The 15,164-nt window shown below is 39.1% G+C and overlaps 1 protein-coding gene across 1 annotated transcript in view; it reads right to left on the bottom strand.

Annotated features, from left to right (window-relative positions):
• Positions 1-15,164, bottom strand: part of LOC124237618 (atrial natriuretic peptide-converting enzyme-like) — a 211,430-nt gene that overhangs the window by 35,665 nt on the left and 160,601 nt on the right. Inside the window, exons 12-16 of the mRNA XM_046657472.1 lie at positions 13,222-13,367; positions 12,335-12,442; positions 4,837-4,950; positions 2,930-3,040; positions 1,436-1,565 (exon numbers count right to left, since the gene is read on the bottom strand). Coding sequence (XP_046513428.1) covers positions 1,436-1,565; positions 2,930-3,040; positions 4,837-4,950; positions 12,335-12,442; positions 13,222-13,367 — 609 coding nt within the window. The remainder of the gene's footprint in view (positions 1-1,435; positions 1,566-2,929; positions 3,041-4,836; positions 4,951-12,334; positions 12,443-13,221; positions 13,368-15,164) is intronic.

The raw sequence follows: 15,164 nt of genomic DNA, 5'->3' as shown, positions 1-15,164 counted from the left end.
GAAAATGGTGATGGTTGTACAACATCGTGAATGGACTTAATGCCACGGAATTGTACACTTTAAAATGGTTAAAATGGCAAATTTTATGTTGTGCGCATTTTACCACAGTAAAAAAAATTTAAATCCAATATGCAAAGAATTTGAAGAAATATAAAGCAGAATATTTAAAACAAGATTCCTTCTATTTGCAGTAGAACAGAGCGGTTTGCCAAAAGAATTTTTCTGGTTGTAAAATCTTTGTAGTTCCAACTTTCTCTCAGAACTCTCAGTGGAGTTACCTGTCAGGCATTCAAGTTTTCATATTAAGAAATAACCTTTTGTCTTGGTGAGAGGAAAATAAAGCTCATTCAAAAGGCTTTTTCATTTATCTCTGATCGCAATCATATCCCATTTCATTTAGACATAATAAGGAAGTTGTGAAAATGAAGTATAATTTGATGGATCTTGGCAAATATAATTTTTCCACTCTGGCAAAGTTTAAAGTTCTTTTATCACAGATTAGCATCAGTTACTCAATTTTCCAAAGACATGGGTGTTTACAGGGGAAAAATGGGCTGAAGACGTGGGATTTACATGATTCTTCAAACCAGGATAACAAAAATGTGCTGCTAGTTGCTATTCCATAATTGAATGGCTCGTTAATGTAAAATTGTTTTAAGTTTGCTCAAAGGAGTCCTGGGAAATACCATTTAATCAATTTTTTATTCTAAAATTTTATAACTCCTTTATCTTTTATTTTTCTCATCTCTACATTTCCCCAAAATCTCACATACATCAGTGGTAAAATATATATATACACACGCATGTACGTACACACACGCACTCACATATAGATTCTAAGACCTTTCAATTATTGCTTTCTATCCCAAATAGAGCTGAAAAAGAAAACCCTACAAACTAACAAGTATTCAACTTTCAAAGTATCAATGTCAGTGTACTGGTATCAAAGCCAGAGTGAGTGTCTTTTCATTCTACTAAGAAGTAAAAATGGTGAGCTGTTTCCTGCATTACTTAGGGTAAATTAAAATACCAGCAAGTCCAGCTTCTATTTTTCAACTTATTAAAAAGTGTGTGTTGCTTAAAAAGGAATTTTCAATAACCTTTTGGGGGAAAATCACAAGATTTTCCCATGTAAGTTCCTTGGAGGAAACCATCTTAATGCTTTTATAAATAAGGAAAGTATTTCATTTCAGAAGCACGTAGAATACAATTACTTCATTTACTTTTAGAGGCTTCATCAAAGTAGGTTTTGAATCCATGCTCTTCAGAGCAGGTGCCTGTAATTAAAGGCGGTCCTCTCCTGACTCATTTCCGGTGCTTTGGAGGGCTCTGCTTGAGAGCACTAACTCACTCTGCATTCATGAGGAAGATATTATTGCCAAGTCCCGCCAAGCCCTCTGAGAAATTCATCAGTGCTACAAACTACTGACCTTACCCTAAACCCATCTGCTTGCAGGCCAGCTGACTCAACGTCTCCTGCCAGCCGTCTGCACACACATGGTGTTCTCTGGCAGATTTGTGCACAGTCAAGAATGAAGAGGAGTTCACGTTTTTAGAGAGGGTCACTGAGGAAAAAAAAAAGGAAAATCCCAATTAAAATCACTTCTTGGGGGCCAGCCACATGGTATAGTGGTTAAGTTCAGTGTATTCCACCTTGGTGGCCCATGTTCGAGGGTTCAGATCCTGGGCATGGACCTACACCACTTGTCAGCCATGCTGTGGCAGCGACCCACATATAAAGTGGAGGAAGATTGGCACAGATATTAGCTCAGGGAGAATCTTCTTCAAGCAAAAAAAAAAGACGAAGATTGGCAACAGAGGTTAGCTTAGGGCAAATCTTCCTCAGCAAAAAGAAAGAAAAAAATCCCATTTCTTCTCATGAAACCAAATGATAAGTTTCCGTGACTTTGCTTCCCTTACACACATTCATTTTAATTTATTTTAGTTAAGAACCATTTGGGAAGTACTCACCCTGTGCAAATCACTGCTCTCAGTGTGATGGAAGACTTAGATTAGAAATGAATTAGAAATGTTCTCTGCCCTCAAAGAACCATCGGCTCTAGTGAAGGATACAGACAGTTCTTAACTTTTCTTCACGAGTTAGAAGATGGCCACAGGCAGGGCCCATTCCCCTGAGTTTACACAAGGATTTGCATAACTATAAGGAGCTAGTTGTAACTTCATTCATATTTCCTTTCAAGAGAGCATATGAGAATGCAAGCGTGTGAGTGATGTTAACTTTGGATTAATTTGGTATGTGCACTAATTCCTATTTTATAGAAGAGCATCCTCTGTAATTCTTAATAAACACAGATCATTTGTGGAACACTGCACAATTAATCACAACGCAGATGATAATCATGATTTGGCCAGATGACGTAAAGGACTGGAGTAAGAGCCAAGTGAATGGAAGAAGTGATGAGTATGAGACGATAGAATGAATCAAACTTGAGACTACCAACTGCAACATTGATCGTACTGGCGGGAGATGCCTGTAAGTGCTGTCTATGTAGGGGATTGGACAGTTAAAAGTCCCATCTGGAGCAAGAGTATAGGGAAGATGGAAGGGCCACTTTCATATCCTGTTCCAGGAGGTGTCAATGATACAAGAATGACAGAATATTGGTAACTGTTGAAGCTGGATGATAACAAAGGGTTAAAATTTTTATTATAACAGTTACGTTTCTAAAAGTTTGAACCCCAATTTTTTAATATATAATATGGAAATTTCAAATAGAGAAGTAACTTGGGGGAAGTTTTCTGTGAGTTGGAAATAATATATATGAATCACCACTGCCAGCTTTTCTAATAGGAAAGCAAAATAGATGAACTTGGTTAGTAAAATTCGCGAAGCCATTTAGGATTCGTTTCACTTAAACGGCTGGCAGGCCTTAGAGTGCACAGCACATGGCAGAAACAAGCCACTTACCACAGTCCCACTCATCTGAACTGTCTAAGCAGTCGGCTTCACCGTCACACCACCGGTCACGCGACACACACTCATGGTTTGCGCATTCTAGGTCATCATCTTGGCAAAGTGCTGGCAAGGGGCACAAAAAGCAAGAAGACAGAAACGTTTTAGAAGTAAATGCGGTTATCACTACATGCACATTATCATTTGCCAGCAGGAGCATGGAAGGAAGAAAAGATGTTATCACCAAGACCTCCAAACAGGTGTCAAAGACAGAATAACAGAATTGGTATGATCTCATGTTGGAGATGCCAATGCATACAAATAACAGTCATTTAAACAGAACTACTATCTCCAAGTGACTAGATTCTCTAGTTCTAACAGCAGGATTAGAAAGGGGAACCCAAAGCAGTAGAAATACCAAAGATTACAGAACAGGGTTGAAATCTGAAGTGGCATGAGCAGACTAAAGTCACCATAGGACGAAAACAAGCTCTGTCCACACATATGGATAATGTTTTTGGGCTTTTTTAGTCTCTACTATTAAATGACTTTTTCAGTCACATACTAATTCCCTCTTGGGTTTTTAAAAATTGTAGTGAAACTCCTTGATTGCCTACCTAGCATCCTTTCCTTTCTTGCACCTTTTTTAAGGGAACCTGATTTTGTTCAGGCCCCTCACCCCAGCTCCAGAGAAAGATCCTGATTAGGTTAAGTGGAACATAGCATTTTTCTGACTATGATTACTTTTTCTGAATATAATCATTAGTCCAGGAGTAAATATGCAATCCAAGATCAGGGTCTTGCCCTATGGTTTTGTGGGTTGGGCTTTGCAAAATAGTTCCTGCCCAAACCCTGCTGGCCAGGCAGTGTGTCCCAGCCCAGGATAGGGGCAGGCGGGAGGAAACAGCATCTTTTTCTAATTGGTTCTCCCTAAGGGGGCCTTCCTTTTGCAATTCAGCTGTTTGGGTGGAGTCTTTTCTAATTTACACAAAGGCTCCTGACAGCTCACTGGGACTCTACTCAAAGTTGACCCATCTGAGTGAATCCCTAATTGATGTTTCAGAGATGAGGGCAAGGTTCTTGCTCCTTCTCACTGGATATGATCAAGGAAGCATGGCACCCCAATGCTCTTGGGAGCCATCTTTTGACCCTGATGGGAGCCAGCCAGAGGTCAAGCCAAACAAAAGAACCACAGAAGAGGTGCTGAACTCCTACACCCAGCTTCAAGAATCTACCCTACACTTGACTTTTTCTATGATAATATGATATATGTGATATAGACAATAATAAAAGATAAATGTCTTCATTGTATAAGTCAGTTTGAGTTGGGCTTTCTGTTACTAGTAGGTAAAACATCTCAGGAGATATATATATTTTTCTGATTCTAAAACTACTAGCCATTCATTTAGAAAATATAGAAAAGACAGAAACAGCACAAAAATTTACTAATCCCACCATCCAGGGATTATAATTGTAAATTTTTTATCATGACCTTTTCCTATATGTGGTTATATATACTTTCAAAACTCTGGACAGTAGTACACCTAATACTTTGTTTTGTTTTATTCACCTAATGATATGTAATGAACCCAGGAGTAAATATCCTTCCAATTTAACTTTTAAATTTACATATTATTTTATTTTGTGGTTGTTTTTAATGCCCCCTATTTTGGAATATTTGGAGTGTTTTAACTTTTTCTATGTGATAAATAATGCTAGAATAATATCATTGTGCAAATATTTTACACACGCTTGATGGTCTTCTTGACATACGTTTTTACAAGTGCAGTTTTGGTCAAAAGGTCTGAACATGTAAAAAGCTTTTGATACCTATTTCCAAATTTCTGCCTTACATTCAAAATGAGGAGTAATTAGTATTTAAAATAAAAATGTTGTGTTGATCAATTCATGCCATCACTTACAGCAGTTTTTTTCATCCATGCTTTCAGGGCAGTCTGGGAACCCATCACAGACAACTGTGGGCTTCAGACACTGTTTATTAGATGGACATTCCCAAAGCTCTCTCTCCTCACAGCCTGGAAACAGAAGAAAAGTTTATTTGTAATAGATGTGGAGGTGAAAATAATGGTGAATTTGATCAAGCAATGAAGAAAAATTACAACACAAAGGCATGATTTCCTTTTTCTTAAAGAGTTTTGACTCCTGTATCCAATGAAAAATGTAATTTTAAAAGTAGAAATACTCCATAATCTCCATCCTGCAGCATAAGTAGTGCAGCTCTCCTAAGATAAGATCAAAAGTGACATATGGGAAATGGGAAAAAAACGCAAACGCAATTATACATTAATATTCATCTTGAGCTGTTCCTTTTGCTTTCTGAGTCAATTTGCCAACACATAAGACTTATCTATAAAATGATGAGTTATGCTTTTAGGCAAATATGCCAAAACTTAGTGATATAAATGCACATTATCTCAAAATGTAATTTCAGTCAACAAATGGAGAGGCCATCTGTGTGTTTAGCAAAAGAGCCTCTTTCGATGTCAAATACCTACAAAACCAGTGTAAGAGCCAGGTGTGAAAACCGTTACTTTAGTAATGTAGTCAGAGATCTGAGGGTAGAAACTCGATCAATGAATATGAGAAATGAACAAAATTTGCACAAGGTCAAGACTGTGAGCTCGAGCTTGAACTTAACTTGAATCTGCCTGTGAAATAGCAAGCACTGGTGATGAACTTAATAAATGCCATTTGATTCAAATGCAGGGCATTTCATACATCCACTAAAACATGCCAGGAGTCCAATGTGTTCTCGTCATTCCAGCTGGATCCATGGCCCTCACCAGGCTGTAAGGTGCATGAAGAAAGACACCACATGGCATCAGTCTTTGGGTACTCTTCACCCCCTGCCTAGAACATTGGCTAGCCCTCGGCAGGCCCTCCACACATGTGTATTTTAAATGGAGCTTTATTCACGTAAGGAACAAAAAGTCTCTTCTTCGCAGGAAAGGATAATTTAGTTTAAGGTGAGTGAAATGCAAAGCAGTCATCAAATAAGGAGTTCCCAAAAACATGCTATTTCTCATCTGACCTAGTACAAATAATTCAGAGAAATTTTGTAGATGATTGACTCAGGTTTTTTGGAATCCATTAAAACAAAAAATCTGCTCTTTTCAAAATTCTCATTGAAAACCGTTATCAAATTAAGTCCTCAGAAGAGACCTTTTTACTCTGAGCTAAAATTAGATTTACAGTGTTTCACCATTCAAAGATATAGGAAATAAACAGTGAGAGCCCTTCACTAGCTGTACATCTGGAGTGGTCTTAGGCCCAGGGACATCTATTCTAGGAACTCATGGGGATCTTATTTGGAGTTTTCCGCTAGAAGAGGATATAGACATTATCTGGAATGTTCTGACAATGATAGTCCCTTGTGTCCCTGAAGATTTGAGAAGGAGCCCGTAGTCTGCTCTCCACAGCTTAGCTCCTGCCAGATGGCACAGTGGGTCCATTCCACCAGAGAGCAAGGAAAATGAAGACAGAGGTCTCCGCCTCCCACAGGGCCTCCCCAGCTCCAGGGGCTGCTTCTCCCACCACAAACCACACCACTTGCTAGTAGAGGATGAGAGAAAATAGTGTGAGTCTTTCTATCTGTTCACAAGGTACCCTCCCTACGAGTAAAGAGAAGAACTTGAACATTTGGAATGAGCTGATGAAAGACCACAAAAGTAGATCTTCTGGGACATAAGGCCTGCATCCGCATGAATAGTCATGGTAATAATAAGAGATAACATTGATTATGCACTATAAATCCACATTCTCAAGATGAGTTATAATTCTTACAGTAACACCTCACTCTCAATATTATGATCACCATTTTATAAGTGAGGAAACTGAGATTTAGAGAAAATAAATAAACTGCTCCAAATCCAGCCTTACAGAGAAAGATCCAGGTGGGATCCAGGCACAAGTCTTTAGCTGCAGTCCTCTATAAAATGAGAACGTACAGTGTGCATAAGGAGTAGGAGCACGGGAAGCACAGTTTCGCATCAAATCACAGCTCCAAATCTCACTAGCTGTGTGACCGTGACTAAGTTACCTAACTTCTCTTATCCTCAGTTTCCATATTTCTAAAATAATAATGGTAATATCTGCTACATAGGGTTGCTATAAAGATTAAAGGAGTACTCTATATGCATTAATTTACTCTTCTGTATCTTCTCTTTTCTAATAAAAGTTTATGTGGGCTAATACCTCCTTTGCGGAGTGATGGTGAGCATAAATGAAGGAGAATGAAAAGGTCAAGACAGTCACATGGAAGAGAGTATGATTCTTTTGTGAAGAAACTACTTTCTAAGTGACACTTTTGGTATAATTCTGTTTTAAATGTATGCTTCCAAAGGAAAAGGGTATGACTCCATTAAAAATTAGACAGGTACGAATGGGATGGAATGTGTAACGTAGCTGTAGGTCGTGAAACCAAATAGTCGTTGATATAAGGATAACAACCACCCCAGCACAGAGATAATGACAGAGCCCACCACGGGGGCCAGGTGTGTTGCTGAAGTGACCAACTTGTCCCCATTGGCAGAGACTTAAGCACTAAAAGTCCCTAGGTGTAAGAATCCCCCTCAGTCCCAGGTAAACGGGGATGCTTCGCCACCCTGAGGGTGCTCAGCATTCTGCTGGGTTCTCCACTTCCTCCAGCCTCATTTTCAACAAAACTCTGTGACGCAGGCTTCTCTGCCAAGGGCAGATGCCACCTGAACTGGGGCATCTTTTTTCTCTACCAAAAAAGTTGACATTATAGGTAAAGACAGCAAACTGCCTTAAAGTAGATGCTTCTCGTACTGTAAGAATCTCTCAGTTATGCAAATCTAGGGTAGACAGGTCTGTTCATTAGGCCCGCTAAATGAGCTACACAAAATAAAAAATATCTTCAGGGAGGAGCTGGTCACAAGGGGAAAGGGGCAAGGTGATTCTGGGTCCTGGAGCTGGCAAAAGTTGGAACAGTCTGGATCTAGCCATCCTGGGCCACCATCTGTCCCAGGAAGTGGCTGTGGGTGTGACCTTGGAGCGGATCACAGGAGCTGGACCAGTGAGGCCCAGGCCTAGAAGGTGTGAAGGCCCCTCCAGAGCATGTGACTCTGGGCGATGGAGCCCTAATCTCTAAAAACAGCCACAGAGGTCTCTGCCCCAGCACCTGTGGTGGCAGCCCGAACAGACGCCTTGCCTCCCCATTGGACTCCAGGCCTGCCTGTCAGGGGCAGCAACACCAGGACAAGTCTTAGAGCTCCCATCTGCAACTAGAAAGTCCCAGCAATCACCCCAATTCCTGAGTCAATGCCCCTTTTTAGGGGTACCATGCTTATGTCATCCTCCTCAATATACGCCGGCCTAGTACTCTGTGAAGAGGCAGGATGAAGAAATGGAAAGAGCTCTAAACTGCAGGCTGGAGGCCCCTGCAGTGACTGTAATCCTGGAGACGGGGACATCCACCCCAAAACAAGCACAACCTCTGGACAAGGCGCCACCCTGCTGCCCATGTTTGCTGCGTGAACCAGGGACTCTGTCCGGCCCATGCTTTGGATGCTACACGTCAGCCTGCTCTCCTCTGCCATAAATAAGACCTTGGTTTGTCAGAAACAAGACCAAGCCAGACAAGAGTCCTTCCCTTAATGGAGATCCCTGGGGCGAGCTTCAACTGGAATTGCTTTCTGGATTTCCTAGCATCATGGCAAGTCAGTTCTTAGTTGTTGTCTTCTGAGGACTGAATAAGGCATGTTATAAGCATTCCAAGCTGTGGAGGATAAAATGAGTGTTCTCCACATTTTGCAAGGGAGGAAACTGAAGTCGAGAGAGGTTAAGTGACTGGCCAAAAGTCACACAGCCTCTAAGTGCTGAGTCAAGACAAATCCAAGTCTACGTCTCCACAGAGCACTCTCTGCCATCCCAGCCTGCTTGCCCAGGATGCCATATAAGACAGCAAAGTGGCTAACCAAGCGCAAAACAGCTAAAGGGAAGAAAAATGTCTCTCCCTTCACATGGAAAAATGAAACCCTACTGAGCAATCAGAGATCTTGAAGATTCATCCTGAAAGCACATTTGTGGGTATGTGACACAACACGGACACAATGACTCACTCAGCCTTCTGCTAGTCACGGTGAAGAGTCAGTCTCTGCCACAAGTGGAGAGATGTGAAAGCATGGGGCCTGGCTTTTAAAGCACTAAACAAGCCCGTGAAGCCCTTCTCTGTGAGAAGTTATACAAAAATTATTAAAGAGTCCAAACAGACAGAAAACAGTCTTTGGAAAACTTTTGAAATGAAGCTGTAAAACCCACAAATATCAGAGTCAGAGGCTTTGAACACAGCCCGAAAGGCTTTTGACCCTGAGAAGGTGTTCAAGTCATATTTAATGATTTTATTTTACATGAGCCCAAGAGGAGATCAAAGATAGATGACGATATGATTTTCAATCATCTGAAGATAAACAGAAAGACACTTAATGACACTCAGATATTTGTAATCTGAAAGATTGTTGCCAATCTTTCTCCATATGATGTATGCCCTTTCCTATAGATTAGTAGTCAATTAGTCATTGTGATGCTGTATTCATGTAACAAAGAGTTTTATTTCTACAGTAGATATAAAGAAAGCTTTAGTTATATTCTCACTGAACTGTCCCGGTGAGCAGACTTGCTGCTCTCATCACAGCCCAGGTACCATCTTGCTCATGCTGGTAGCTCACCCAAATTGTGGGCACAGAGTTAGCAAAAGTTTACCTCAGTCTCACAAACTCAAATCTATAGTGTGATGTCAGAGCTCACACATATAATCCCGTTATTTTCTTTAGTTTTATTTTCTTTTATGTTGTTCTTATTCATTTCTTTGCCCAGATCTTTGCCCTTTTATCCATTGCTTAGATACCAATGCTTGGAAAAGTTTGGATTGAAAATAAACTCGTTTCATCAAGTCACTACTTTTAAAGAGAGCTCTACACAAATACTATATGTTAAATTAATGACAAACCATCATCCTTTAGGATAATGAAGTGCTTCTTGACTGACGGTGCTGACTCTATAAATCAGTCCCATCTTTTAGGCTTCCCTCCCATGAAGCAATTCTGGAATGATGCGCTCAGATATGCATAATACTTCCAAACACTTGCTGAAAACATTTTTAATATTGACAGTGTTCTCAACTGCTGTTTACATTAGCAGTTACACAATCAAAACAACTTCAAGGATAAAAATTTACCACAAGAACAGGAGACACTTCAGAACAACATTGCTCCTTGCTACATTCTAACCAATATATTTTAACAGTGTATTTATAAAGGATGTGCTTTGGCCACCATGTTTTCCTGCTGTAGATGTGCCAAAGAAACACAAAGTAAATTTCCAACACAGAAATTACATTAAAATGAAATTAAATAAGTATTGTTTTGAAGGGAAAACCTAATAATGTTGTTAGAAGTTCTAGGGAGCTGCAGATGTGTGAGAATGAATAGTAAATAGTCACATTATTCAGTACAGCCCAAGCCAACTCCACAATGGACAGAATAAGTCAAAAAGACATGAAGCTTGGGGAGAAACCCAGCTTCGCTGGAGCCGGTGTTTGCATTACCAGATGGTATGCCTATGCACACTTATGGAAATAGAGAGAAAAACTGAACAAGTAGGCAAAATCAAAACTGGTTGATTTAGCAATGGTCCTCTGTTGAGCTATCCTCAACCTGACATTCTTATTTGATTTTAAGTGGCGTGTCCTCCCAGAGCATCAGACATGCCCCTTCAATTGTGTTCATACATCCCAAAAAGGAGAGTATGTGGAATTTCTATTATCAATTGCTTTGGAAAACTTTATGAGTTTTCTGATAACATAGTACTGTTGCAGCAATTAATGTAACTCCAAGCATAGTAATTTCTTACTCACTTTTATCTTTTCTTAACTAGAGCTCTGATAGTGCCAACAATATTTTGAGTGTTTGATAAGGATTAGGCAATTTATTCTATCTTTCCAGTGTGCCTCAATGCTGTGGTCGAAGCATTGATGAAAATTCATTACTTAACTAGAATTCTGACATTTTAGGGTTATTTAAACTCTATAGCACTTTGAATTTCTCTTTGCGAGAATATATTCTTGAACTCAGACTGATCAGTCTTGATAAGGCTCTTTTTGAAACTAAGCTTTTACATTTTTCAAAGATTTAGTCCTCTACTGCAAATTTAGGTCTAACCACCCCAATAGAGTATCATGAAACATCTTTGGAACCATCTAAAATAATCTATTTTAAATTGCATCTCAGAATACCATAACCCATCAAAGTCATAGTTTTGTGAACAAATCTAATAGATTCTCAATAAATTACTTATATAAGGGATATTCAATGAGTTTTGATTTATTCCTTTACATAAAGACCACAAACAAACAAACAACAGTAGCTTCTTAAAATACTGTATCTTCCTCCCTAACAAAATTACCCCTGGTCATTGTACATTCTGACAGCTCTAGTTTTCTAGAAGATGCACTTGTCCCTATTTATAGCAGCTGACGGGATTTTAGTTGATTGCATGTGACATTTTGTCTAGACCAGACAGGCAATGTCTACTATGGAAAATTCATTTTGGAGAGCAAGGCAATATTTCATACTTCAAAGGCCAAAAGAATAAAATGATTTCAAAAGATGTATTGCCTTATGTGCTTTCAACGGCAAAAAGTGTCAATTTTTTTTAAGCAGAACAAGCTAAATAACTATAACCAAACTGTTCTTTGGATAGCCCTTCAATCATTTGCTTTACTCCAGAGTATTGCTTAGTAAAGAGCGTTGCCTGTTTCCTATTCTCCGACACGTTCTGAGGTTACAAAGATTTGCAGGGAAATAAGATGGGAATTAACTCCACCTAAATTACCACTGGCATTTCTGGCCTTTGCATTGGTGATTTTGGAGCTCAAAGGCAGAAACGTCAGGAAGAGTTTTATCCTTTGCCCACAGAGACAAAATCAGAGAAGGCATGAAAATAAATCCCAATTAAATTTGAACATTGGAGGCTGAACTCTGTCTTTGTGTATCTAGATGCCTATTTAACAACATGGAAATGAGATGCAAAGACACATATTATTATGACTTTAAAACAGATGACAATTGCTTTATAATCCCTAATGATAACAATAATTCCTTACATTTGTAAAGTGCTTCTCCTTTTACTAAGGGTTTCCGCATATATCATCAAGGTGTAATTAAATAGAGGTGTAATTTAGGGAAAATCAATAGTTAACAGGAAAAACACTTATCAATTCATACCTTGCCATTTGATAATTTAAGAACTAAATGTCTTAGCATTCAATCCTTGTCACTACTCACAACTATCAGGGAACAGTTGACATTTTTTAACACAGTCCCTTATCCTAACCAGTTATTACTTACATTTAAGAAAAATGCCATCTCATATACATACCACAATTTTCTTCATCACTGTCATCATCACAGTCAGCCTGACCGTCACATCTTCTGGAAGCCAGAACACACCGTCCTGAGCTGCACTTGAAGTGACTAGGTGAGCATTCTGTGAAAACAATGGGCCATGTTACTGTCAAGAGAGAAAACCCAGAACCAACCCAGAACCGTCAGCTAATTTATCTATTTATATGTGGGATGTTGTGGAGAAGCTGTTACTGAAGATAAGATAAGAATGGTCTTCCATTCAGCAAAGCTGAAATAGCCAAAGTTAACTTGGCTTTCTTCTGTCTCGGCATTTTTGTCCTTCATCCTTGGCATCATCTCTTTGATCAGCTGTTTAATATCTTTATGCTTTGCTGCAATTAACTATCTTTCCGAATGGACTACCTAACAACTGCCAGAGCTTGAAATGTCCTGTGGTCAATGCTTCTAACTATCTAGCTACTTTTAACGTGTCAATTTGTTTCCCATCCTAATCTTTCCACCTGGTGGGCCGGTCCCCAATTCTATTTCTCTACCCGATGATGCTACACTGCCAACATTTCCGAACACTCTGCATTTGAAGGAACCAAGCCTTGATGTTCCCCATTACCTTCAGGACCCCTAGTATAAAAGCAGTATCCATATATAATGGGCTCTGTGAGTTAAGTGCCGTTAAAATAAATACCTGGAATATTAAATTCATCTCTGCAATTTATTTTTAAAACAAAGACGATGCCTAACAAATGAGCACCAAATTCTTCAATGTAATCAAATTTATAGATTCACTCATCTATGTAACCTAAATGGCAACTAAATAGAAAAAAAAAAACAGAGAACCTTCAAAAGGCAGCTGATAGATTCGTCCATGTTAGATACCCCACTGTAATTAATTTAGAAATTAACCTTCTACATCTTCATCAGGCATTAGGCAGGTTTGATTGTCTGAATTTTCCTCTGGAAATTGATTGCAATCTGTGTCTTCAGGCCACTGTAGGCCCACGACCCCGAGAACAGACTCACAGTGTTCTTTGGCGTGCTCACACAGTGCTCTAAAAGAGCAAGAAAGACAAAACATTAGAAACACAAAGGGCTACACCTGAGATGTTTGTTAGGAACCTATGCAGAGTTTTAATTCTGTGTGGATGTAGGTCTGTGTGTGTATGTGGTGTGAGTGTGTACCAATATATATAGATGCACGTATATATAATAAGTATTTGGGAAAACAAAACGAGTAATATCTCTACAAAGGAAACATTCCAGCAACATACTTTCACCAATAGAAACTTCATTGCAGAAACAGAAATAGAGATTTGTTTCATTTTGTTTTTTATTGAAATATATTTGACATATTGTGTAATAAGGTATAAAACATGTTGATTTGATACATTTATATACTGTAATATGGTTGTCATTGTTGCGATAGTTAGCACCTCTATCATGTCATAATTCTCATTTCTTTTTTGTACTTGGAATAATTAAGATCCAGACTCTTAGCAAGTTTGATGATTATAATACAATATTGTTGCCTGTATTCACTACACTGTGCATTGTATTTCCAGGACCTATTTGTCTACTAGTTGCAAGTTTGTACCTTAAACAACATCCAGGACACAGAGTCCCTTCTCCAGTTTGCCTTTCTCGTTCTCTCTTCTGTCCTTCAAGCAGATACATTCTCCAAGGTTTTTGTTCCAAGCAGGGAAATCCCTAATCTCACTGTGAACAGTCTGCCACCAAAAGTAATCTGTACAAGCCCTCATTCTCAGGGGTTGCTCCCTCCAGTGACAAGCCACGTGAGCCATGGCATGTGCCAACCTGGTTTATCTAAGGTATTGCCTCCATTACTCAGCTTAGAAGTATTGTCGACAAGCTTGGTACTTCTCCCAAACCCGCCTATGTTGAGCTCAAGTTGGTTAAAACGAAGTCTGTTGTTCTTGTTGTTGTTTTTAAAGAAAAGATATACTAAATATTGTTCTGGGTGCTTTCATGTGTGTTTTCCCATTTGTACCCAAAATATTTTTATAACTGAGGTATCAGCATGTCTCACAGAAGGTTTCTTTACTTCCTAGGGAAAAAAAACATGCTTTTGCCTCAATGTATTACCAAGAAATTAATTACATGGTTAAAAAAGCAGACACAACCAAAGTAAAGTTCCTAGGCAAATTTCTTATTTCCTTTCAAATACATTCTATTTCTCAAAAGTTTCAAACTTTCTAAGCGAATTTCAACAAGGTAGGGAATAGTTAGCAATCGAACGGGGAAGTTTCAGAGAAAGCTCTGTCTACATGTAAGTCTGGACAAGGCAGAGCGTAACTCGATGCTGGTTTAGCCTAGGAATTTGGGGCAAAGACAAAGCCGTGGCGTTCCCACACTAGTTTTGCCAGAATGGGAAGTTCAGTAGTATTCAGTAACTCTCTTTTGGACTAAATAGTTTTGCTGCAGATTTATTAAAAATGTATATAATACAATTGTTGCTGCTTGTTTAAATTAACCATATGACGTCTAATTTATACGGAAGACCGTATAGTGCCCAACTCTACTACTTCCTATTTTTCCTATAAAATGGAAATAACGCAATATGCGGCACTACAACTCCAGGGGGCGCTGTTCTCATAATCTATATGGTGCTCAGCCATAGACAGCGCCCTGATGGCAGGGGCCGCCCTCAAAAGGTTATTATGAGGATGAGATGACAGAAGTATCCTAAAGTACTGAGTACATTGTCAGGGCTCAATAATGTTAGATTCTTCAGACTCATAACAAAAACTAAATTAAGATCAATAAATTGGCTTGGCAAAAGTAACTATGCATTGCTTCATGAACATATCAGTATATTATTCTTGTCATAA

This window comes from Equus quagga, chromosome 3 (genome assembly GCF_021613505.1).
Source record: "Equus quagga isolate Etosha38 chromosome 3, UCLA_HA_Equagga_1.0, whole genome shotgun sequence".
Lineage (NCBI taxonomy): Eukaryota > Metazoa > Chordata > Mammalia > Perissodactyla > Equidae > Equus > Equus quagga.
The sequence above is the reverse complement of the archived record's forward strand: the minus strand, read 5'-3'. Positions and strand labels throughout refer to the sequence as shown.